General features: G+C 37.0%; 1 protein-coding gene across 2 annotated transcripts in view; it reads right to left on the bottom strand.

Annotated features, from left to right (window-relative positions):
• Positions 1 to 1,944: 1,944 nt before the first annotated feature.
• Positions 1,945 to 26,434, bottom strand: part of METTL4 (methyltransferase 4, N6-adenosine) — a 54,870-nt gene continuing 30,380 nt past the window's right edge. Inside the window, exons 6-9 of one of the 2 annotated variants that reach the window (XM_054583415.1) lie at positions 11,880 to 12,054; positions 8,950 to 9,056; positions 8,486 to 8,565; positions 1,945 to 2,288 (exon numbers count right to left, since the gene is read on the bottom strand). In XM_054583415.1, the coding sequence (XP_054439390.1) occupies positions 2,143 to 2,288; positions 8,486 to 8,565; positions 8,950 to 9,056; positions 11,880 to 12,054 (508 nt within the window). In that variant the 3' untranslated portion in view covers positions 1,945 to 2,142. The remainder of the gene's footprint in view (positions 2,289 to 8,485; positions 8,566 to 8,949; positions 9,057 to 11,879; positions 12,055 to 26,434) is intronic. The other variant, XM_054583417.1, reaches the window with a different exon arrangement.

Here is a 26,434-nt window from a genome sequence, read left to right as displayed (position 1 = left end):
GTCACTTAGCAAATGCCACAGCATATACCAAGTCTAGCTGCCACTCCCTGGGTGCTCACACACCTTTGTTGTTGGGGCAGGGTCTCAGGGAGTCATCAGGGTGAAGCCAGCAGAGTTTATCAAGCCCAAATAGACCAAGGTTTGACCATGTGAATGAATGACTGTACCACTCAAGCTTGTGAGGAGAAAAATGGTCCCCCTACTAAAGCCACACAACTCAGTCTGTCCTAGATTCTGCCCAGACCTCCTGGAGAGCCCATGCTTGGCAGGTTGGGGCCACCAGGAGTCAGGATGGTTGGGCTGCCAGAGCCCATAGGAGGATTACTGGCTCTCCCATGAAGGGGAGGCACCAATCAGGTTCTCAAGAAAGTGGGGGGAATGGCCCCCACACCAAAGCTATGCAACTCAGTCACGGACACCCTGAGTCTGCCTGGACCACTCTACCACAGCCCAGGCAGCTGATTCATCAGTAGGATGTGAGTTCTGCAAGGCAGGGTGACAAAGAATCCAGATGGTGGGACTATGGAATTCCCCAAGGCTGATGCTGTATGAGGGGAAGTGCTCCAATCAACAAAGATGACATCTGCAGCGTGAGAGAGGAACTCAGCACAGGGATCCTAGCAGCTGCTCCTTCAGCTCCCTCCCCAGAGCCACAAACCCCAGTCTCTTCTCACATAACTCTAGTCTGCACTGCCCTCACTCCACTGGGGACCATGGTGAGTAGCTGAGATTTTGTGTGTTGGCCCTTGCAGAGAATGCCTGTGTCTCCAGCAGACTCTCATCTCTCCTTGCTGGCCAGAATCCCTGTTGATTTTGACAGCCAAGTGTTATGTGGATGTCTCTTCCTGGCTCTGGTGCTCTGTGCCGAGGTGCCTGGGTTAGGTTTGAGACCCCACACTCCTCATGGTGAACGTTTACAGTTGTGATATCCCTCTGGACACTCCCACCTGTAGAACCAGTGCCAGCCCATTTCACTTTTCCCTTCTTCCTAGTCTCAATGTGGCTTCTTCTGTTAATCTTTTTAAGACTTCTGTTCAGCTGGTCTTCAGCTGGTTATTCAGGTTGATTTTTCTATATTTTAGTTGTAATTCCAGTTTGGTACTGGGAGGAGGTAAGTATAACTTCCATTTACTTCAGCACCATCTTGGATCCACTTCTGACATTTTTATAAGAAATATTTTTTAAATTTTTTCTACATCCCTGACTGGTGTGGCTCAGTGGATTGGGCATCATCCCACAAACCAAAAAGGTCATCAGTTTCATTCACAGTCAGGGCACATGCCTGGGTTGCAGGTGAGGTCCCTAGTTGAGGGCATGCAAGAAGCAACCAATCAATGTTTTTCTTATACATCAATGTTTCTCTCCCTCTCTAAAAATAAATAAAAATAAAATCTTTTAAAAAAATGTTTCCTAGGAAAACAAGCAAACTAACATATAATTGAAAAGTGACTTTGAACATAAGTTAAAATCCTCCAAAAATGTTTTCTAAACTTAATACAAACTTGACAGGTTTTTGAGTGCTTTTCCCACAATGTAACAGTATAACAGAGATTGTATATTCGAGCTGCACAAGGGCCATGTAGACAATATAAGTGAGTGACATGGAGCAAGAGGTACTCTTATAAATTGGAGAGTACATGACCCCTCCCAAAAGATCTGCCACCACTGAGTCCTACAGATTGACACAAGGAAAGAACACATGCCCCAGTGTAGCTAGAGTACCTTCGGTTTAAAGAGAAGCAGAAATCTGGACTTTTATATGACATTTCCTGATTTTTTTAGAATGACAATTCAAATATTTTTATAACGTTGAATGGGCCAAACAAAATATCCATAGGCAGAATTATGACCTCTGATGCACAGTGCAGGCTTTGTGACTTTTTCAATAACAAAATCTTGCCATCTTTCTAAAGGCTTACATCTTTATTTGTAATGAACCTAGCATAACATACAATACTAGTGCAACTGAAGTAAAATTCATATCAAAATTACATGAAGGTTAGACACTTCTGGCCATTCTGCTGAACAACCAAGTCCTGTTTATACTTCTAAGCTACTGGTTGGTAATGAAAGGAAAAATCAGTTACAATGAGGGAGAGAGATGAAGGGAAACTGCAGAAAATCACAACTTTAAAATCACAGTCAGCTTCTAGACTCCAGAGCAATAAAATAATCCATGTGTTGAAATTTGAGAACTTCATTGCCCCAACTAGTCCAACCTGGCTGTAAATTTCGAGCAAACAATTCCAAACATTCCCCATCTGGCTTGAGATAGTCTTTTAAAACCTCTGTCAAAAAAAAGAAAAAATTATTATTAAGAAAGCAATCAATATCTTTTCAGAAGTTAAGAGTAAAGAGTAAAAATATTTCCTTAAAAAAAAAAAAGGAGAGCAAATTAATTTCAGGGGTTTTGTTACAGGCTTTACTATTTATAGGTAGAAAGTCATTTGAAATAAGTACCCTTGAGATTGGGAACACCACCATGAGAACTTTCAGTAGGCCTGATTTATCGGTTTTCATTTGTAGATGAGAAATGAGAATTTTAACACCTACACAGATGACTTTTCGGTTTTCCAATACTGCTGCCGTATCTCCTGAGTACAAACTTAATTTATTTTTTAATAAATGTAATCCATGCATGAAAAAAGTCTATAGTAACAATATAAAGACAGCCCACTTAAAAAACTAAGATAAAATATAAGTCTCTGCAAACATATGCTTTAGTGAAAGTGCAGTAAATGAAGAGTTTGACACAGATATAAATATTCAGAACATATAACTAACAAATAACTATATGCCCTTAGCTATAAATTAGTAGTATTAAAAACATTTCTTCACTTCCAAATTATAGATCCTTATTTGCCTAAAACTTTACCATACTATCTCCACAGTTAAGTATTCTTCATTCAATTCATTAATATTGAAAACTGTATTTTGTTGGAAAAAAGGTACCTCATATATATTGGCTAAAAAGCTGTGATCAACACCAACAGAAAGAAAAGAATATCACAGGAGCTGTATTTTTTAATTGTTGTTCAAGTACAGTTGTCTCCATTTTTCCCCCACCACTTTCCCCTGCCCCACCCACCCCTACTACTCACCCTCATTCCTATCCTGCTTTGGCTTTGTCCATGGGTCCTTTATACATGTCCTTTGACCACCCTTCTTTTCCCCCATTATTCCTCCCCGCCAGGAGCTTTTTTTTTTTTAAAGTACATGCTCATTTGGATTACAAATACTTAAGTCAATTTAACCTTGATCATGTTGCTAAGTTAGCTATATTAACCAATTACAGAAACTGAGTATGAAAATAACAATTCAGGGATGGAAAGTCACTAGACAGGTAAACTACAGGGCTAGGGAAAGTTGGTTTACAGTTGAGTAGACTACAAGAATGTATAAACAATGTAAATAATCATAACCTGCATGTCTTTTTCCACATGAACTGTAAACCTACTTTTGCCCACCCCTGTATACTCTTAATTGCTATACATAATTGAGCTTGGAAGAAATCTATCAAATTCTCTTTAGGAATAGGAATGGTTCTTTAGGTATACTTGATGTAGGAAAAGTTTAAAAGACAACAGATGAAAATTTTTATGTTTTAGAATGTTCTTCAATTGCTTTCACAGCAAAATACTTATTTTTCTGAAAGTACTGGTCCTGTTTATCAAAAATCAAAGAATTAAAATTATTATCTATAACTCAACTGAATTCAAATTTGGGCTTTGCTAGCTTCTAAATATTGGTGATACGAAGATGTCTAGTCCTTTCATAAGTATACAATTGAATTACTGAATTTGAAAGAGAAAGATTTCCCCAGTCTTAGCGGACAATAACCCTATATCATTTTTCCATTTTTTCCCCCATGAATTCAATGCCCTACCATCCTCAATTTACTTTTAATGTTGCCTAAGATTATAATGAACCAAAGTTCTCTTTGTTTTTGCTTATTTGTTAAGTTTTTCAGTATAAAGATGTTAGCAACTCTATTTTGGTAAACTGGAGTCTAAAAGTCAGCCAGTCAAAAATGTTTACCATTCCAAGCATCCACTATAATCAGTGTTATGAGATTTAACAAGAAAAACAGATACCCATGTTTTCTCAGAGTTTACAATCTAATAGAAAAAAATGACCAGGTACCTAGAGTAGAAAAATTCATACAACCTAAACCCATTTATCACCTCCTACTTTCTGAATGTAACACATTACTCCATGGTTTTTTTCTTCCTAATTAACAAAAATAGAAAATCCAGGAGTAATGTCTTATAGAGTATAATGTTAAATGCTTGTTTAATTTCAAAACAAAGCAAAAAAAAGGCAAATTAATAAAAAATGTTTTATTCTAATTTTAAATATTAATTTAAAAATAAATGCAAGATCTTAAAAGTTTCATCATAAGAAAAAAGTCTATAACTTATGTGTGATGGATATTAACTACGCTTATTGTTGGTGATCATTTTGCAATAGATGCTCAACTTATGATGGTTACGTTCTAATAACCCATCACAAGTTGAAAATATCATAGGTCAAAAATGCATTTAATATACCTAACTAGTGAATATTATAGCTGAGCCTACCCTATCTTAAACATGCTCAGAAGACTCACATTTGCTTACAGTTGGATAAAATCATCTAACACAATAAGTGCACAGTAGTTACAGTGACTGTTTACTCTGGCAACTGGGTGGTTTGACTGGGAGTGGTGGTTCACTACTGCAGCCCAGCATTATGAGAAGAGTATGGTACTGCACATCACTAGCCCAGGAAAAGATCAAAATTTGAAATTCAAAGTATGGTTCCTACTGAACGTGTATCTCTTTGGCAGCATTGTAAGGTCAAAAAGTAGAAACATCGTTAGTTGGGGACTGTGTGTGTGTGTGTGTGTGTGTGTGTGTGTAGAATTATGTTGTACAGCTGTGTGTGTGTGTGTGTGTGTAGAATTATGTTGTACAGCTGAAACTAATACATCAATTCTATTTTAATTTTTTAAAATGCAAATATATAGATTTAAATGTATATAACATGTACAATTCATACTAAGATAACTAAGTAACATCTGGCACTAGTAAATATACTTCTACCCAACAGAGAGGAAGTAATCTGTGCATAGCCGGTCACTCCCCTTTTGCTCTGGGAGCAAGGAGCAGGGCTGGGGAAGAAGTTGCTCAAAACAGTATAGAATCTCAGCAAACTATGTTTTACTCTTCAGATAAAAAGTGTTACTGAGTTAAGTAGTAAAAGAGGAGTGGAAATTCCTCTAAAGTAAATGTAAAAAATAAAGTTTGATTCAAATACTTTTATTTCATAATTTTCCTATTAAATCTTTAAACTTAAGAGTATATATTTATAATGTTAGGTTGTAGACCATAGCTATTGATAACTTATCTTTCAATCTAAGGTGGAAATTCAAAACTTAGAGTAAATGTATCTCATTTGAAATGAGATGTCTTCTTTTATATTTTGCAGCAGAAATAACAAATTATATTGTTTTAAAATATTTTTGGTGTTTCCAGAAGCAAAAGAGAACATTTCATTTTATGAATTTGCAGTTTAAGAACATTTACATGTAAAAGTTCTAAGCACTGTATACAGAACACATATTATCCCAAATCCTAGAGTTCTGAACTCAGAGTAAAATATATGGCAGAAATTTGAAAGTTGTTTTGTGGTACCTTTAATTTGTACAGTTCTACACCTAAAATACACACACTTGCTATTTAATAACATGAACTCAAAAATAAAAGATTACAAATATTTCCTGTTTACCATTACTTACTCAAAGCATAAGGATTACATACATGGAGTAATGTAAATTTTTTTTCCAAAATAATTTAACTTTTGTTTTTAAATGGTTCTCAGTCTTTAAAATGTGCTTGTTCTGCTCTCTACTGGGAATATGACAGAACTGCATTTCATAGATACATGCTGTAATACTAATTTCTATTAGTAGTAATAAAAGACTGATTGTTTTCAATAGTTTAAAACTTTACCTCTTAAAACTAATCTTTAAACATAATTTTATTCTTTTTAAAAGTAATTTATCAATAGTTTAATTATCATTTAAGAATAAAAGGTTATGGGTGTTGGCTTTTGGATTTTTGAAATTTAGTCAAAAAATAATAATAAGCCCTAAGGCAAATACTAAATTAAGCTTTGTTACTCACTGACTGATAAATTCAAATGAGAAGAATCCAATTTAGATTTCTCCATCAAATATAATTCATGCCAAACAATTTTTTCTCAGAGAACAATACAATCTCACTTTTCATGTAAGCCACATATTTAATGCATTGAAGAATCTATGGTGGTCCAAAGTTTAAAGATGATTATTCACTGAAGATCCTTGTAAGTCAAAGAATTAATTATCAGGTAGACATGAATATTTCTTAAATGAAGTAACACTATAATGTTTCTTCTCCATAACCAATTTAAGATAACAGAATGCCTAAGTGCTATCAATAAAAATTCTCTGAGGAGTTTTTATTCACTCTCTCCTACATATTCTAGCTCATAAACTATGCCATTTTCTGCAAAATAATTTGATAGAATGGCAGCCTGTAGTGTTACTGAGTGACATCCTAAAAAGTTTGAGGTTTTTAAAGCAGGGATTACCAAATTAATAAAGTACGTATTACTGAAGAAATTATTTGAATAGTAAACTTTGCATATCAAATTCAGTATTTCTCAAGGACTTACATTCTATTTTTTAACTCTCACTAAAAATTTAGTATTCATGAGCTTCTACTATCTGCTACAGAATTTCAAATATAATTCTCACAAATCTGAAAGGTTAAATATCATTATTCCTCTTCAAATGAAGACTTTGAGGTGGAAAATGATTAGAGTAACTCAAGGAGTAGAGCCAGGATTCAAACTCATGTAAGTCAATCTCCAAAGCCAAAACTTTCCACTATTCCTTGCTACTCAGTTTCATTGAATAATGAACATTATATTAACTCATTAAGACTTGTAAGAATTGCAGCTCCAGCAATTACATTTCCAATGGTTCAGAAAAGCAACACTCCCTCAACTTAAAATTCTGAGAGTCTCTAGCAAATATCAAGAGAATTCTAACCTTATCACTGCTGTCCTGAGCTCCTGGTTTTAGAACAAGCAAAGGATAAGGGCCCTAGTAGTAAAACAAAGCTCCTAGTTGAACTACATTCCTCAGAGGCCCCATCAATCTTTATTCTGTCCAGGCCAGAGATGGGGTAGCAACCAACAGTAAAAGAAACTTAAAAAATGCTTTAAGAAGAAAAGATGAGGTAATATAAAACTGATCTGTCTCTTGCCTTAATAGCATTTAGGTAGAACAAACCAGGGGTCTCCCCTTCTTCCAGCCCTGTGACCACCCTCCAACCTCCTTTCCAATCTTAGCCCCCGGGACCACGAAACATCATTTTTCATGGTTAGCTCCTACTGCCCACAAAGCACAAGCTCTCAGATTCCTCAGAGTTACTGCACCCAGGTAGAAGCCTCCATCAGCTGCCTGGTTGCCTTACATCTGTTGGCCTCCTACACATGCCTCACTCTTGCTTCTATTTCCACCATTACAAACATGGCTTTGGAGGGTGAGGGGCCACTTATTGTGCAAGTTGGCATGTATCTCTTAAAGATGCAAAACCAGCAGGGTGGCAGAGCCCTATTCCAGGACATGCAGAAGCCATTCCAAGATAAGTGGATGCCATGGAAGCCACCCTGGCCCTTGAGGACCTGAACCAGGCCCTTTTGGATCTGCATGCCCTGGGTTCTACCAGCAAAGACCCCATTGTCTGTGCCTTCTTGGAGAGCTACTTCCTAGATGAGAAGATGGGAACAGACAACCTCTACAGGCTGGCCCATACCCAGGCTGGGCTAAGCAAATATCTTTTTCTTTTCTATAAGACTATTTATTTATTTTCAGAGAAAGGGGAAGGGAGGGAGAGAGAAACATCTACGTGTCAGAGAAAGATCAATTGGTTGCCTCTCGTATGTCCCCAACTGGGGATCTGGCCCACAACCCAGGCATGTGCCCTGATTCGAATCGAACCAGTGACCTTTTTGTTTGCAGGCTGGTGCTCAATCCACTGAGCCACACCAGTCAGGGCATGAGCATCTCTACAAAAGTCACCCTTGAGCACAAGGAGCCATCTGAGCCTGGTGGCCTTTAAGGGGCCCATCTGCATCACACTCGTGTAAGGGTTTCTATCTGAGCCTCTCCCTGAAGCCACTATGCAGCTTTTTAACCACCTAGATAGAGCCCTCTCCCAAGCCATGAACCAAATGAAAACAATAAATCTTTTTGCAGGAAAAAAAAACACAATAAAACAAACAAAAAAATTTTTAAAAACTAACCTATTCATAAATTGTTATAAAATTTTAGAATATTAATTAAAATAATGTATCTGATTTAATTCCCAAATCTCGAGACTATTCAAATACTAAATTCAATCCTACTTTCAATTTGACAGAAGTCATAACAATTTCATTTATAAAAACATACCAGTAAGAGGTGGCTTATGTGAATGAAGAATACAGGGCACACTGACAATTAACTTGTGATCTGGAATGGGGAGCACATTCCTAATTAAAACAGAACAACAAAGTAAACTACATTTGAAAGAACATTTTTAAATATAAGCTACAATTGCCTTTAACTTTTTTGCCTTTCAAATAATATCTGAATTTAAAAATAATTTAATAGAAACAATAATGAATAGCAACAATTTAAGTATTGAGACATTTCCAATAATTTCCTTTTCAACAATAATGACAATTACATACTAGATAAAACAAAACATAATATAAAATTTTATGTGCCATATTGTTCAGACTTTTCTGGTGTGGGACATTTTTAGATTTTCAAAAATGTAAAACTTAAGGACAATCAATGATCATTTTGTTAATAATTTTTAAAAACCTAAAAGTTACTGCATTTATATAATTTTGAAAAATCACCTTTCCTACCTTAATGGTAAAGTAGTTTTTTCTTGAACTCTCCCAAGTATAAGACATTCATAAGGCTTTTTGTGTGGAGAATCTAATGGAAACACAAACTCTCCTGAATTGGTTATCTGACAGGAAGGAGTCACAAAAAAAAAGAAAAAAAAATCTGTAAATATCCCAGAAAGGGTTTTTCTTTTCCCCTACAGTTTCCACCAAAGAAAAAGAAATTATTAAACCTCCAGGCTAGCACTGTCCAATAAAAATATAATGTGAGCCACAAATGCAAGCCACATATATAGTTTAAATTTTCTAGTAGCAACATTAAAAAAAGTTTAAAAATGCAGTGAAATTGATTTTAATTATATATTTAATTTAATTTAACATATCTAAAACATTATCATTTCAATATGTAATCAATTCAAAAAGTTACTGAGATGCTATATTCTTTCTCATAATAAGCCTTCAAAATCCAGTATTTTATACTTAATACCACATCTCAGTTTGGAACCACATAGTAACTGCCATATTGGACAGAGCTGCTATAATGGGCTAAATATATTTTAAATATCACTTTGTCATCTTGCCCACAAAAATCTCTATTTCTCATTAACATTTACTCCTGGAAACCATGACATCATTAACTAATTTATTCATTTATTCAAATAATATTTCATGATTACTGGCAATGTGACTAAGTAGATTGTAATATTTCCCTTTATTTATAGGAAAGAGTATCATTTAATACTGTCAAAACTAAAATCAATAACAAAAGAAGCTCAGGAGTGATGAGATAGATAGGAGTCCAATCCTTTGGCATTACAAATCCAGATATCAATTTTATCATTTCACCCTGGAGTGATCAGACTCTCAAAGACTCAAGCTAATCAAATTCAAAACACAGTTTATAATAAGACTATCAATTCATTAATTAACTATGAAAATATACATTTTCATGATCAGAATATCCATATGGGGCGGGGGGAGGGGCGGCAGCGCCAAAGAAACAGAATAATCTTCTGGAGGGTAGGTCCCTTGTAGTACAGGCATCCCCTGCTAAATGAATGTTCTAAGAGCCCATCTGTATCAGTGTACCAGCTGGCAATGTTGTGAGAGGGTGCATTCAGCTTCAGTGAATATTTTTGAAGACTCTTTCAACACATTTGCCTATTTCATGATGGGTGATTTATGAGCGCACCTACCCACATCACACTGAGTGTTCAGCAGTTTTTGACCAAAAACAGCATGACACCCATGCCCCACACTTCCTATACACCCAACCTTACCCCAAGAGACTTTTGTTTCCCCAGATGAAAATGCCCTCAAAAAGAAAGAGGTGAAGGAAGAGGCAAAACAAAAAAACAGCAGAAACACTAAAAGGCATCAAAATCGACAGGTTCAAACACTGTTTTGAGCCATGGGAAAAAAAAGTCTCGAAAGGTGTATTGCATCAAATGGAGAATATCTTGAAGGTGACTGAAGTTTAAACACATAAGAATAAATACACAATTTTTTATAAATAAATTCCATGGTTTTTTTGAGTCCCCTTCGTATCTTTCATCTATGCAAACTTTCACCCCATAACAAAGTACCTAAAAAACAAAATCAGTAAAATCTTTTTATCACCTCTTAGTGTCCATGAGAGACAATACATCTACACACCTTTTCAGTAAGTAAAAGCACTGGAAATTCTCATTCTTTGGATATTTTTATGCTCAATGCAGACTACTCCTTCTGTTATAACAATATGTGTAATTACCTAATAATGTTTCATATAATACACTGTATTTTTGTTTTAAACTCTGGTGTCACCAGACCATCTCTCACAACTGATTATTACTACAACTGAATAGTCTTAGTTTTTACGTATTAACATTTTACTGGTTTTGATTTCAGAAGGTTAACTTTCCCTGACTTTGGCCCTACTCTCTGACTATTTCAAGGACCGTCATAATGGACAGGATGGAATGGAGTTTTATATTCCTGTTATCGTCCTATACCTAATCAACGAAAGCAAAGCTCAAACACATCATGACAGCAAAGATATAACTGTAAATGTTTGTTTTCAAAGTCCCATAAAATAGGTGCAAATAATAACATACACAGCTTTTACAAGATATTCCAGTAGACCACAAAGAACAAAGCACATAAAAACGGAACTCTCCTGTGTCTAACATGAATACACCAACTATATAAATATTAAATATTCAATTAATAATTTGGCTTATACTTTTAAAAGTTAGAAGGGCTTTGTGGAATTCATGTAAGTAAAAAAATGTATCTTTAAAAGGATGTCTGGTGAACTCTAAACTGATACCTTAATTTTTCTGCATTTTTTGGCATTCTTATAGAAGCACGGTAGTAAAGATCACTCAACCAATTTGAGAGTTGCAATCAGTTCTTTCCAAAATAAGCAAGCAGCTCGTAAGGCACTGGAGGGCCTAAGTTAGGATTTAAAGAATGAAAAGTTTTTGGCTCTAGCATCTTCCTTCCTACCTTTTCCACACTGGTTTACTTTCCTATTCTCCCTCCCATCTCCAGCAACATAAGAAAAAGAAAGAAAAAAGGAAAAAAGTCAAAAACGGTGACTAAAATCATGGATGTATAAAAAGGAAAAAGATGAAGGGTAAGGCTACCTTTATGTTTAGTGATGGACAGATTCCCCGAAGTTTTTGTTTGCTGTTTTTTAAACTATAGGTGTCAAAGCTTTTTAAAATGTCATCCTAATATCTTCCTTGAATGATTTACTAAGGCCAGCAGTTTGGGACTCTATTACAAAACATATAGAAAACAAAGCCTTAAGAATAAAAAAATTAAAGTATTTAGCAGCAAAGTAAAAGTACTTCCTGTTGAAGGAGTACATCAGTGACGTTACATGTTAAATACTAAATGCGACCTTAATGTGACTTAATAAGTCACACTATATTAAAAAAAAAGTTAACATCTGAACTTACTTTTAACCAGTGCCATTCAGCCACTGTCTCCACAGACCATGAAGGATAAAGTTCTTCCTTTACAAAACGTAGGTGCTTCTGTCTGTTAGTCACCCAAGTAATAACAAGACAGTTTGGAGCAGCCAGTTTAGGGATAGGTATTTGCTTTATTTGCAGTGGTGATAAATAACTATACCTAAAAATAAATACAAAAAATATTAGCAAAACTTGCTGCAAAAAAGACAAATAAACAGGAAGAAGATCTGTACATACTGACTCCACATCTTACAAAGCTCCCATTAGGTATTTATTTTTATTACTAAATATGAAGGCACAGTGACATCCAGTGGACACATTATTCCACGCAAGTCAGAAATAACTTCATTTTTTGTTTTTATTGTTTAAAATTGTCAGGCTATCTTTCTTTATCATTTCTAAGTGCATTACATTTCAATAATTTTATTAATATTTACAATATGTTTTTTACCATTGTTTGGTTTTCATAATCTGTACATTAAACAGGGAACCCATCACAGTGAGTCCTGACACTATGTCTCAATATTCTACCACATTTTCAACCCTCAGTCTATCAACCTGCTTCCTTCTTCCTTCCCAATCAATTCCACTCATCTCTCTAAAACTCTCATGCTTTCATTACTAAAAAAAATAAAAAGCATAGTCTTGCATCTCTCTTGTGCATTAATTGTATGAAGTCTAGTTTTTATTTCTAGAACACTACTTGCCCTACAAAATTCAATCAAATAAATGTGGCCCTTTCTCCAACACTCAATACACACAACAGGGAGAGGAGAGATCAGCATTCTCCTAGCTCCCCTCCTGCTGCTTCCAGGATATAACTCATATACCTTTCAATAAAATCCCCTTCACTTTGAGAGGTATGCTAGCCTCTATTGTTTCTTTTTTGAAAAATATTTATTTATTTCTAGAGAGAGGAGAAGAGAGGGAGAGAAACACCAAAGTGTGAGAGATATATCGACTGGATGTCCCTCACACGCCCCCAACTAGGGATCTGGCCCAAAACCCAGATATGTGCTCTGACCAGGATTTTGGCTCACAGGCTGGTACTCAATCCACTGAACCACATGAACCAGGGCTCTAATGTTTCTTACAGAACCTTTTTCATCTTCACTCTCCATATTTAATGAGGACTTAAGCACAGAGACCCTCTACCTCACCAATACAAATCTTACTACTATCCCAGGCAATTTCAAAGCACAAATCTGTATAATATACACACTTCAACTATTCTTCCCTTAAATAAATACAATTGCATTCACTCCAGTTCATTAATCCATTCAAATGGCCATTACCTAGACCTTGCCATCACTCATACTTGTTCCATTTCTGAAACCATGAACATCAATCTCTAGCTATAATCCCCTATCCTTTATCTACTCCTTTACCTTATCAAACCATCTAGTCAATGCCCCATTCCTCAATTTTACTGAGTCTATCAGTTTCCTCCTTCCCCACAGACTATCCATCGCTTCACTTCCTTCTCAATAGCACCTCCTCCCATCCCACTTTTACACTTCACCCACAGCTCCTGCAAAACTCCAAACTTAAATTCAATTCAACTTCAACACAATTCAACTTCTTCATATGTAGGAAACCAGGTGGAGAAAAATAGAGAACTAAAGAATTTAGTCAATTAAACCCATTCTCAGGCTCTCAAAACTACTCAGTTCTTTTATTTATCCTTGGTCAACTACTATAAACTTTCATCTCTTTTCAAGTCCCTTGCCCAAACTCACTACTGACAGGAAGGCCACCAGACTCCTTCAACAACATAACCTTTTCCCTCTTGTACTACTTCACTTACATATTTCTATACATTTCCTCTTAAGAGAAATGGCATGGCTTCACCTATCTAAAGCTTACGTCCCCAGGTGTGTTCTCTTAATCCCACCTTCTAGCATCTTGTTATACTAAACACTCCTTCCTTCTGTACATTCACCTCTCTAGCTCCTTACCATCAGCCTATAAAGATGTTTATATTTTTCAATTGTGAAGAAAGAAAGAGAGAAGGGAGAGAAGACAAAAACGAAGAAAAAAGAGGAGAAAATGTCCCTCAACTTGGTCTCCTTCCGTCTTTAGCTAAAGTAAAGACTGGTATGCATTTAGTCTTTCTGCTGTCGCTCCTTTATTGCTCAATTGACTAAAATGAGGCTTCTATTATAGCTGCTCTGGAAAAAGTAAGTAAGATCCAAATGCAATAAACACTGGGATACAACTCTAACACATGGCAACTGTATGATGTCAGGAAGTAGTCAACAAATATTTCCTAAATAAACAAATAAATAAGTAAAACAATTCTGATCTCAAGCACCCAGTTTCCTGCCATCTAGACCAGTGGTCTTCCAGTAGACTACCATTTTTAATAATCAAAATGATGATTTTAAAAGACTAAGTTTGCCACAGTACAAAGAACATAGGTCAAAAACTTGAAGCTTAGTGGCCTCCATTAATGCAGATTTCTTAATTGCCTTAATTTTATATAATTGGGTTGATTTTTGAAGGAGAAGCAATAAAGAGTCACACTTCATTTTCTAGTTGTAATCTCCTGAAAACCACAAAGTCCATCTTCGTGTTGTAATACAAAGTATGGGGACTTCTGGTCAAGACAGTGGCATATGTAAACACGGCTCACCTCCTCGCACAACCACATCAAGATTACAACTAAAATATAGAACAACCATCACTCATAACCATCAGAAGTCTAGTTAAATGGAAGTCTGGCAACTATGGAATTAAAAAACAATAGCCAACCAGAGTGGTAGGAGAGGTAGAGATGCAGAACAAGCTGGTCCCACAATAACATGTGGTGGAAAAAATTCAAGAAGGATATCTCAGGGGTAAGGAGTCGCAGCCCAAATGAGGCCGCCCAGCCCAGGGTTCCAATGCCAGGAACATAAGTCCCCATTACTTCTGGCTGCAAAAACCAGCAGGGATTGAGTTAGTAGAAGAAACTTCTGAAGTCCCAAGCAGTTCCTCTTAAAGATCCCATACAGGGACTTATTCAGGCTCACTCCCTCTGTGCTCCAGCACCAGGGTAGCAGCTTAAAAAGCACCAGTGGCATACAGGGAGGAACTGAAGTGTCTGGCATCAAGGCAAGAGCTGAGTGACAGCTTTCTCCCAGAAAGGAAAGCAGGCAGAGGCCATTGTCCCTTTTCTGAAGTCTCCCCAAAAAGAGTCACAGAGCTGGCAGGCTGGTCATATCTGAGACTCCATCAGCCTGGCTAACACTCTTTGTCCCACCCCAGAGATTCCCCAGAGACTCAGTCCCATGCAACTCACTGTCCCACCAAAGCTGCTTTTCAATATAAATAGCTGGTCTGGGCTCATGCTTCACAACTTCCTAAATCCTCTCAAACAAACAAACAAGCCTCAGCGAATCCTTAGTCCCCATACCTCTTGCTAAGTGGCCCCAGACCCATTACTAGCAGCAGCTAGCCTAGATTTACAGCTTAGCTTCACCTGGGAATTTCCAAGCCCAGGACAAGTAGCAGCCATCTCAGATTGCTTTATAACTCAGGCAGGGTGACCCCACGCAAAACACAGGTGGGGGCTGACCTTGGCCGGCACCACCCAGGAAACCTCAGAGCCTACATACCCAGTGGAGAGCTACAGACCATGTCAGAGTACCACCGTCCAGCATCTGCACAGCTGATCCTCCACAGAGGGAGGAGACTGGTGGTCACAGACAATCATTGTAGCTGTGTGGCTTGAGTAAATCCCTCCCATTACCCTGCTAACAGCAATCAAGGCTCAACTACAACAGGAGTGTGTACTCAGCCCACAAAAAGGCACACCCCACATGCCCAGCCCAGATAATGGGGGTTGCAGGGGGCTGTGCCACTGGACCCTACAGGATAGCTACTACATTAGGCAATACTATCAAGACATGGAGTCAAAGAAGCTCTACCTAATATATAGAAACAAACACAGAAAGGCTACCAAAATGAGAAGACAAAGAAACATGGCCCAAATAAAAAAACAGATCAAAACTCCAGAAAAAGAGCTAAACAAACTGGAGACAAGCAAACTCGCAGAGGCAGAGTTCAAAACACTGGTTATAAGGATGCTCAAGGAACTTAGTGAGGACCTCAACAGTGTAAAAAAGAGATCCAGTCACAAACGAAAGATACACTAATTGAAATAACAATTTACAGGGAAACAACAGTAGAGTGGATGAAGCGGAGAATCAAATCAAAGATTTGGAACATAAGGGAAGCAAAAAACAACCAATCAGAACAATAAGAAGAAAAAAGAATCCAAGAAAATGACGATAGTATAAACAGCCTCTGGGACAACTTCAAGAAGTCCAACATTCACATCATAGGGGTGCCAGAAGGAGAAGAGAAAGAGCAAGAAATTGGAAATCTATTTGAAAAAATAATGAAAGAAAACTTCCCGTATTTGGTGAAGGAAATAGACATACAAGTACAGGAAGCACAGACAGTACCAGTTATGATGGATGCAAAGAGGTCCACTCCAAGATACATCATAATTCAGAGGCCAAAGAGATAAAGAGAGAATATTAAAAGTAGCAAGAAAAGAAGTTAGTTACCTACAGAGGAATTCCCATAAGACTGTCAACTGATTTCTCAAAAGAAACTTGCAGGCTAGAAGGGATTGGCAAGAAATATTCAGAGGCATAAAAAGCAGGGACCTACGACCAAGATTACTCTACCCAGCAAAGCTATCATTTAGAATTGAAGGGCAGAGAAAGAGCTTCCCAAAGAAGAAAAATCTAAAGGATTTCATCATCACCAAACCATTGTTATGTGAAATGTTAAAGGGACTTATCTAAGAAAAAGAAGACCAAAACCATAAACAATAAAGTGGCAATAAATACGTATCTATCAATAATTGAGTCTAAAAAACAAACTAAGCAAACAAGAGAATAGAATCATGGACACAGAGAGCATTTTGGCGGCTGCCAGATGGGAGGGGGGTTGGTGAAACAGATGAAGAAGTGAGGGGTTTAAGAAGTACAAATAAATATATAGTTCCAGAATAGCCACGGGGATGTAAAGTACAGAATAGTAAATGGAGTAGCCAAAGAACCAACATGCATGAACAATGGTGTGGGGATTACCAGAGGGAGTGGAGGGTGCTGGGTGGAAGGTGGCAAAGGGGGAAAAATTGAGACAACTGTAATAACATAATCAGTAAAATATAATTTAAAAAAAGAAAGTATGCAACATCAGCTATGTAATATCCTTCCCAGAAGGTTTAGTCTGAATCTAATCATGAAAAAATAATCAGAGAATTCCAAATTGTGGGATACCTACAAACAAGGGGCATAGACACTTAAAAAAAGTCAGTGCTGAAAAGAAAGACAAATACCATATGATTTCACTTATATGTGGAATCTAAAGAACCATATAAATGAACGAAACAGACACATAGATACAGGGAACAGACTGATGGTTGCCAGAGTGGAGGGAGTTCAGGGGATTGGGTGAAAAAGGTGAAGGGACTGAGAATTACAGATTGGCAGTTACACAATAGTCATGGGGCTGTAAAGTACAGCACAGAAAATATAGTCAATAATACTGTAAAACTATGCACAGTGACAGTTGAATACTGAAAATATCAGGGGGAACATTTCGTAGAGTATGTGATTGTCTAACTACAATGTTGTACATGTGAGAATTTGTTTCTGCTTTCTATCATATGTCATTGTTCCACTTGTTTATCTTGCCATAAGAATGCAATCTTAGCTATTGTAGCTTTTTTAATTGGTCTTAGAATTGGTAGCGTAAGTCTTTCAACTTTGACAGATGCCTTCAAAATTTCATTGGCTACAAAAATAAACTCAAAATAAACTCAAAATGGGTTAAGGACTTAAATGTAAGGCTTGAAATCATGAAAGTCCTAGAATAAAACATAGGAAGCAAATGATTTGACATCAGTCTGAGTAATACCTTTTTGGATATATCCTCTTGAACAAGGGAAACAAAAGCAAAAATAAACAAATGGGACTTTATCAAACTAAAAAGCTTCTTCACGTGAAAGAAACCTTCAACAAAAGAAAAATAAACCTACTGAAAGAATATAATCACAAATGATATATCTGATCTGGGTTGATATCTAAAATACATAAGAAACTCATACAATTTGATAATAAAAAATAAACAATCTGATACAAAAATGGGCAAAGGACAAGAAAAAACATTTTTCCAAAGAAGACATACAGATAGCCAACAGACATATGAAAAGATGCTCAACATTACTAACCATCAGGCAAATGCAAATCAAAACCACAATGAAATAACACCTCACACCTGTCAGAAGGGCTATTATCAAAAAGTCAACAAATAACAAGTATTGGTGAAGATGTGGAGAAAAGGGAACCCTTTTGCTGGGACTGTAAACTGGTACAGTTCCTATGGAAAACAGTATAGAGATTCCTTAAGAAAACTAAAAACAGATATTCCATACAACACAGCAATTCTACTTTGCGTTACTTACACAAAGAAAATGAGAACACTAATTTGAACAGGTATGTGTTCCCCTATTTCACTGCAGCATTATTGACAGTAGCCAAGACATGGAAGCAACATAGGTGTCCACTGACAGATGAGTGGATAAAGATGTAATATACACATACACAATGGAATATATACAGGAATAAAAAAGAATGAAATCTTGCCATTTGCAACATCATGAAGGGATCTAAAGAGTATTTTGCTAAGTGAAATAACACAGAGAAAGGCAAATATCATATTGTTTCATTTATATGTGGAACCTAAAAAACCAAAACAAACAAGACAATGCAAAAAGGCTCATAGAAACAGAGACCAAAAGAAGAGATGATTACCAAAAGGCAGGAGATGGGAGGACGAGTGAAAAGGAAAAGGGAATATAGTCAATAATATTGTGAAAGTTTGCATGGTGACAGATGATCATTAGAATTATCACGGTGATCACAATGTAAGGTTAAAAGTGCCTAATCACAATGTTGTACACCTGAAACTAACATAACCAATATAAGATTATATACCAAGTATACTTAAATTAAAATTTTTTTATTGCACTGGCCATTTTTGGCCCTTTGCATTTCCATTTAAATTACAGATTCATCTTGTCTATTTTCACCAGAAATAAAATCTCTTCTGAGATTATTTTGAGATTGTACAAAACCTAGAAAATTCAAGGAGAAAAAAAGACATTTTTTATATATTCAGTCTTACAGTTTATATATGTGGCATCCTCTCTTATTGAGATTCTCCTTGCTTAGCGAATATATTCAGTAATACTGTAATAACAAGGTATGATGCCAGATGGGTACCAGACTTATTGGGGTGATCACAACATAAGGCATATGACTGTCTAATCACTATATTCCTCACGTGAAAGTATTATAATATTGTATGTCAAATATAATTCTAAATAAATTTTTAAACACTTTAATTTTTCTCAAAAATATTTTATAATTTTTGGAGTATAGGTCACATATTTTTTAGTCAGATTGTGTCTTTGTAATACATTTGTCAAAGCTGTAATAAAAACATTACAATGTTTTTTAAAAAGAGTCAATGTCCTAAAGATTTAAAAAAAAAAAATTGCTGGGAGACTGTTCTACATTTAAAAAATTAAAAATTTTGAAGATCAAATGCAATGAGTGTTTCTTGATCAGATCTTTGATCTAAAGAGCAGAATATTAAACAACCACTAGGAAAAGTTGGAGAATAATAAGAGAAACCTATAGAAATAATAAATATTAACTTTCACGGGATTGAAAACGGTACAGAAAGTTATGTAGGAGAGTGCCCTTTTTTATCATGGAAAGAATGCTAAAAAAATTTTATGTGAAATTACATCTGCAAAATCAGATAAAAAACCAGAAACATGGACAGAGACATAATGCACACAAATGTGGTAAAATATTAATAACGGGTAAATAAGGGTAAAAGTAATTTGATATTCATGTACTATTCTTTAAACATTTCTCAAAGTTTGGAATGTTTTTAAATCAAAAGTTAATGTAAGGAGGTGAAGGAAAGATGGCAGACAAGTGGAGTCACACTGACCTCCTCCCAGGACCAGTCTGGAATTACAACCCAATTGTGGAAAAATCACCTGGAACAAATAACTGAACAATAACGGGAGAGGAGCCTTATAACGTCGGACAGATAGAAGAATCTGCTTTAGCACAACCTGACCAGTAAGAAGTGCAGTACAGTCTCGAGAAGGTGGACTGGGTGCCCACAGGCGGCAGCACCCGAGGGATATTGAAACGGGCAGTTGGATTCCCCTGAGAAGTGTGGGGTCTAAACCATAAGCGGGGATCTCCAGCCTACAACACCAGAGCCCAAAGAGGACACAGGTAACAGCCAGCTACAAGAGGCACTAGGATTACTCTCTGCCAGAGACAGGCAGCTGGAGACACAAAGAGCTGTTTAAAAGATCAATGCATAAATTTTCATTTGCAGCCACTTACCCTGGTCTCCGGCAAACTCAGGTGGCAGAGTGGGCTACACATGCCTGAGAAAAGACTGGGGAAGGAGTCTTTGGAGAGAGAACTGAGGGAATAGATAGTGGGATCCCAGTGCTGACTCATCCCCCAGATGGCAGCAACCATCTTGCTCAAGCAGACCACTCCCCGGAGTAGCAGCTGCGTGAGAAGACACAATACCCTGCCCCTAGGAGAGACTCTGCCCTGGCTCGGTGGTGCTTAAGACTCACTGCTAAGTACAGAGTGGCAGTCACAGATGGTAGATCCCAGGTTAAAAGGGGTGCAGAGTGATCTAAAAGGACTTGAGGAGAGACTGGAGATGGAGGCTTTCAGGAGAGAACTGAGAGAGTAGCACGCGGGATCCTGGTGCTGACTCCTCCCCCATATGGCAGCAGCCATCTGGCTCAGGCAGACCACTGCCCTGAGTGGCAGCAATGTGAGAGGACCCAATAACTCCGACCCAGAAGAGACTCTGACCCACCCTATGGTGCCTAAGTCAGACGACTGAATGCAGAGGGACTAGATTAACAATGGAATGAGACACCAACAGACAATACATTCCTGGAAGTCTCGAACAGACTACCAAACGTCAGACAGGGTCAATATCCAACATCATCAAAGGCAGATCCAGAAAGAAAAAACAGCAGTCTCCTACCATAACAGTTCACACCACAAGTCAGGAAGTCAAAACAGATCAATTTTATCTGCAGAAGCCAAAACAAAGAGTCTCACAAATAATGGGAAGACAAACAAACACCTCGCAATCAAAGGGAAAAGAGGAATCCCCAGAAAGAGAACTAAGAGAAATAGAGACAAGTGCATTATCAGATATTGAGTTCCAAACAATGGTTCTAAGGAAGTTCAATGAGCTCAGTGATCTCAGAGAGAATTGCAAAAAAACACAGGGAAACTATGAAAAACTTACTGCAAACTATATCAGCATGAAAAAGGACATAGAAATTATCAAGAGGCAAGAGGAAATGAAGAATACAATTTCTGAATTGAAGAACACAGTAGAAGGAAACAAAAGCAGTACAGATGAAGCACAGGGTCGATCACTGAGCTGGAGAACAAGGTAGGAAAAAACTCCCAGAAAGAGAAAGAGAATGAAAACAGACACAAAAATACTGAAGAGGCATTTAGGGAAATGAAGGACAACCTGAAACATAATAATATCCATATAACAGGGATACCAGAAGGAGAAGAGGATGAGGAAGGGATAGAGAACCTATTTGAAAAAAGTAATGATGGAAAACTTTCCTAATTGGAGGAGAGAAAAAGACACACAACTCCAGGAAGCACAGAGAGTCCCATTCAAGAGGAACCCAATGAGGCCCACTCCAAGACACATCATCATTAAAATGACAAATATCAAAGATAAAGAAAGAATCCTTAAGGCAGCAAGGGAGAAACAGGAAGTAATGTACAAGGGGGCCCCAATATAACTATCAGCTGAATTCTCAAGGGAGACCCTAAAAGCCAGAAGGAAAAGGCAAGAAATATTCCAAATAATGAAAAGCAAAGGCCTGCAATCAAGACTGCTCTACCCAGCAAGGCTCTCAACTAAAATGGAAGGAGAAATAATGAATTTCCCAGACAAAAGATGGCTGAAAGAATACACTTCTGCCAAACCAGCACTGCAAGATATGCTAAAGGGAGTGCTTTAAGAAGATGCAGAAAAAGAGTGAGAAAGACAGAAATACAGATACAAAAAGGAAAAATTAATAACTACTATCTATAATAACTTTAAATGTAAGTGGATTAAACGCTTCAATCAAAGGACATACGGTAGCTGAATGGATAAGAAAACATGACCTGCACATATGCTGCCTACAAGAGATCCACCTCAGAACAAAGGACCTACACAGACTAAACATAAAGCGATGGGAAAAAATATTCCAAGCAAATGGACAGGAAAAAAAAGCAGGGATACTCATACTTATATCACACATGATAGATTTCAAAACAAAGGCCATAAAAAGAGACCCAGAAGGACATTTCATAATACTCAAAGGAAGAATCCATCAGGAAGACATGAATATTGTCAACCTATATGCACCTAACATAAGAGCACCCAAATATATCAGGAAACTCCAGGAGGACTTCAAGAAAGATATAGACAGTGACACACTGATAGTAGGGGATTTTAACACCCCACTATCAACAATGGATAGACCTTCCAAACAAAACTTTCCAAAAACAGGGATATTGTAGAATTCAACAATGCAATAGATCAGCTGGACTTAACGGACATATATAGAACCTTTCATCCCAACAAGGAAAATACACATTCTTTTCAAATGCACACGGAAGGTTTTCAAAGATAGGTAACATAACAGGACATAAAACAAGTCTCAACAAATTCAAGAAAATAGAAATCATAACGAGCATTTTCTCAGACCACAAGAGCTTGAACCTAGAAACGAAACTCAAAGAAAAAACTGAAAAACTTTCAAATTCTTGGAGACTGAATAGCATGTTACTAAACAATGAATGAGTCAATAGTGATATCAAAGAAGGAATCAAAAAGTTTCTGGAAGCAAATGAAAATGAACACACAACAGTCCAAAACCTATGGGACACAGTGAAGGCAGTCCTGAAAGGGAAGTTCATAGCAATAAAGGCCAACCTCAAAAAAGACAGAAATATTTCAAATAAACGACCTAACCCTACAGCTTCAAGAAATGGAGAAATGACAACAAACAAAGCCCAGAGCAAGTAGAAGGAAGGAAATAAGAACAGAGCAGAACTGAATGACATAGACACTAAAAGAACAATCTGAAGGATCAACAAAGGAGCTGGTTCTTTGAAAGATAAACAAGATACACGAGCCTTTAAAGAAACTCATCAAGAAAAAAAAAAGAAGAGGATCCAAATAAATATGAGAAATGAAAGAGAAGAAATAACAACTGATACCACAGAAATATAAAGTATTGTAAGAAATTACTATGAACAATTATATGCCAAGAAATTTGAAAACTTTGATGAAACGGGAAAACTTCTAGAAAAATATAATCTTCCAACACTGAATGAAGAAGAGGCAGAAAGCCTGAACAGACCGATAACAGCTGATGAAACTGAAGCAGTAATCAAAAAACTTCCGACACACAAAAACCCTGGACCGGATGCTTTCACAAGAGAATTCTACAAAACATTGAAGGAATAGCTAACCCCTGTCCTTCTCAGACTATTCCAAAGTGTCCAAGAAGAGGAAAGGCTCCCTAACTCTTTTTATGAGGACAGCATCATCCTAATCCAAAAAACAGAAAAAGACACAACAAAGAAAACTAGAGGCCAATGTCGCTGATGAACATAGATGCTAAAATCCTGAACAAAATATTGGCAAACTGCATCCAGTAATACGTTTAAAAGATCACCCACCATGATCAAGTGGGATTCATCCCAGGGATGCAAGGATGGTTCAATATTCACAAATCAATAAACATAATACATCACATGAACAAAAGGAAAACAAAAATCACATGATCATATCAATAGATGCAAAAAAAGCATTTGATAAGGTACAGCACCCGTTTATGATAAAAACACTCAGAAAAGTGGGAATAAAGGGGGCATACCTCAACATAATAAAGGCCATATATGAAAAGCCTACAGCCAACATCATACTCCATAGGCGAAAACTAAAAGCTTTCCCACTAAGACTGGGAACAAGACAAGAATGTTCTATTCAACATAGTATTGGAAAACCTAGCCACAGTGATCAGACAAGAAAAAGAAATAAAAGGCATGCAAATTGGAAAGGAGGAAGTAACACTGTTTTCATTGCAAATGACATGATAGTGTACAGAAAGCCCCATAGACTCCACCAAAAAACTAAGCTACCTAATAAGTGATTTTGGCAAATCAGTGGGATACAAAGTCAAATTCAGAAATTGAAGGCATTTTTGTACACCAACATTGAAATATCAGAATCAGAAATCAAGAAAAAGATCCCATTTACTATAGCAACAGGAAAAGAAAGTACCTAGGAATAAACTTAACCGAGGAGGTAAAATACCTGTACTCAGGAAACTACGAAACACTGAAGATATTAAGGAAGACACAAATAAATGGAAGCATATTCCATGTTCACAGATCGGAAGAATTAACATCATCAATATGTCCATAATACCAAAGCAATTTATAGATTCAACGCAATGCCTATTAAAATACCACTGACATATTTCACAGACATAGAACATTTCAAAAATTTATATGGAACCATAAACGAACCTGAATAGCCGCAACAATTTTGAGGAAGAAGGACAAAGTAGGAGGGATCACAAAGATGACATCAAACTATATTACAAGGTCACATAATCTAAATAGTCTGGCACTGGCATAAGAACAGACACATTAATCAATGGAACAGAATAGAGAGCCCAGAAATAAACCCATGTCTCTATGGTCAATTAATATTTGACAAAGAAGGTAGAAGCATAAAATGGAGTAAAAATACCCTCTTCAAAAAAGGGTGTTGGAAGATCTGGACAGCCTCATGCAAAAAATTGAAATTCGACCACCAGCTTACACCATACACAAAAATAAACTCCAAATGGATAAAAGACTTAAATATAAGTTGCAACACCATAAAAGTCCCAGAGAAGATAGCCAGGAAACTCAGATATTCCACGCACCAATACTTTCACCAATATGTGCCTTAGAGCAAGAGACATAAAGGAAAGAATAAACAAATGGGACTTAATCAAAATAAAAAGCTTCTGCACAGCTAAAGAAAACATCAGCAAAATGAAAAGGGTACCAACTGTATGGGAAAATATATTTGCCAATGATATATCGGACAAGGGTTTGATGTCAAAAAGTATATAAAGCATTCATATGACTCTACTCCAGGAAGACAAACAATCCAATTAAAAATGGACAAAGGATCTCAACAGACACTTCTCCAAGGAGGACATACATAGGGCGAGAGATATACGAAAAGATGCTCAGCATCACTAGCCATCAGAGAAAGGTAAATTAAAACCACAATGAGATAGCACTTCAAACTGGTCAGAATGTCCATCATTAACAAATCACAAACAAGAGTGCTGAAGAGGTTGTGGAGAAAAGGGAACCATAGTCCACTGTTGGTGGGAATGCAGACTGGTGCAGCCACTGTGGAAAGCAGTGTGGAATTTCCTCAAAAAGCTGAAAATGGAACTGCCTTTTGATCCAGTGTAATCCAGTCCTGCTGGGACTATACCCTAAGAATCCCAAAACGCCAGTTCAAAAGAACCTATGCACCCCAATGTTCCTAGCAGCACAATTTACAATAGCCAAGTGCTGGAAGCAACCTAAGTGCTCATCAGTAAATGAGTGGGTCAAAAAACTAGGGCACATTTACACAATGGAATACTTCACAGCAGAAAGAAAAGGAGAGCTACTTTTCTTTGTGATGGCATGGATGGAATTGGAGGGCATTACGCTAAGCGAAATAAGCCAAAGGGTGAAAGTGAAAGACAAATACTATATGATCTCACCTGTAAGTGGAACCTAATTAATAAACTGAACGAAGAAGAAAAAATATAACCAGTAACATTGAAATAAAAAAGAAACCGACAGTAATGAGAGGGAAGGAGGGAGGGGGGTAACAGGGAAAAGAAGGGGAAGGGTCGAATCAAGGAACATGTATAAAGGACCCACAGACAAAGCCAAAGTGGGGAAGGATTGCAGGTGGGAGGTGGGCGTGGGTGTGCCAGGGGAGAATGGTGGCGGGAAAATGGAGACAAATGTATTTGAACAATAAAAAAAAAAAGTTAATGTAAAGAAACAATAAAGCAAACTGTCACAATGAAGAGATCAGAATTATAAATCTACAAGATAAATGGGAAGGAAAACCAAACGCTTGAAAATGCACTGTGTAAAACTATCATAAAATGCTTTATTTTTAAAAATATTTATTTATATATTTATATATTTATTTATTTAATTTAGAGAGAGGGGAAGGGAGGGAGAAAGAGAGGGAAACATCTATGTGAGAGAGAATCACCAATCCGTTGCCTCTCGCACATGCTCTACTGGGGACAACCTGCAACCCAGGTATGTGCCATGATCAAGAATCAAACAGTGGCCTTTCACATTGTG

Source organism: Pteronotus mesoamericanus, unplaced genomic scaffold (genome assembly GCF_021234165.1).
Source record: "Pteronotus mesoamericanus isolate MK-2021 breed Mesoamerican mustached bat unplaced genomic scaffold, CSHL_Meso_final contig_74, whole genome shotgun sequence".
Classification (NCBI taxonomy): domain Eukaryota; kingdom Metazoa; phylum Chordata; class Mammalia; order Chiroptera; family Mormoopidae; genus Pteronotus; species Pteronotus mesoamericanus.
This window is presented reverse-complemented; position numbering and strand designations above follow the sequence as displayed.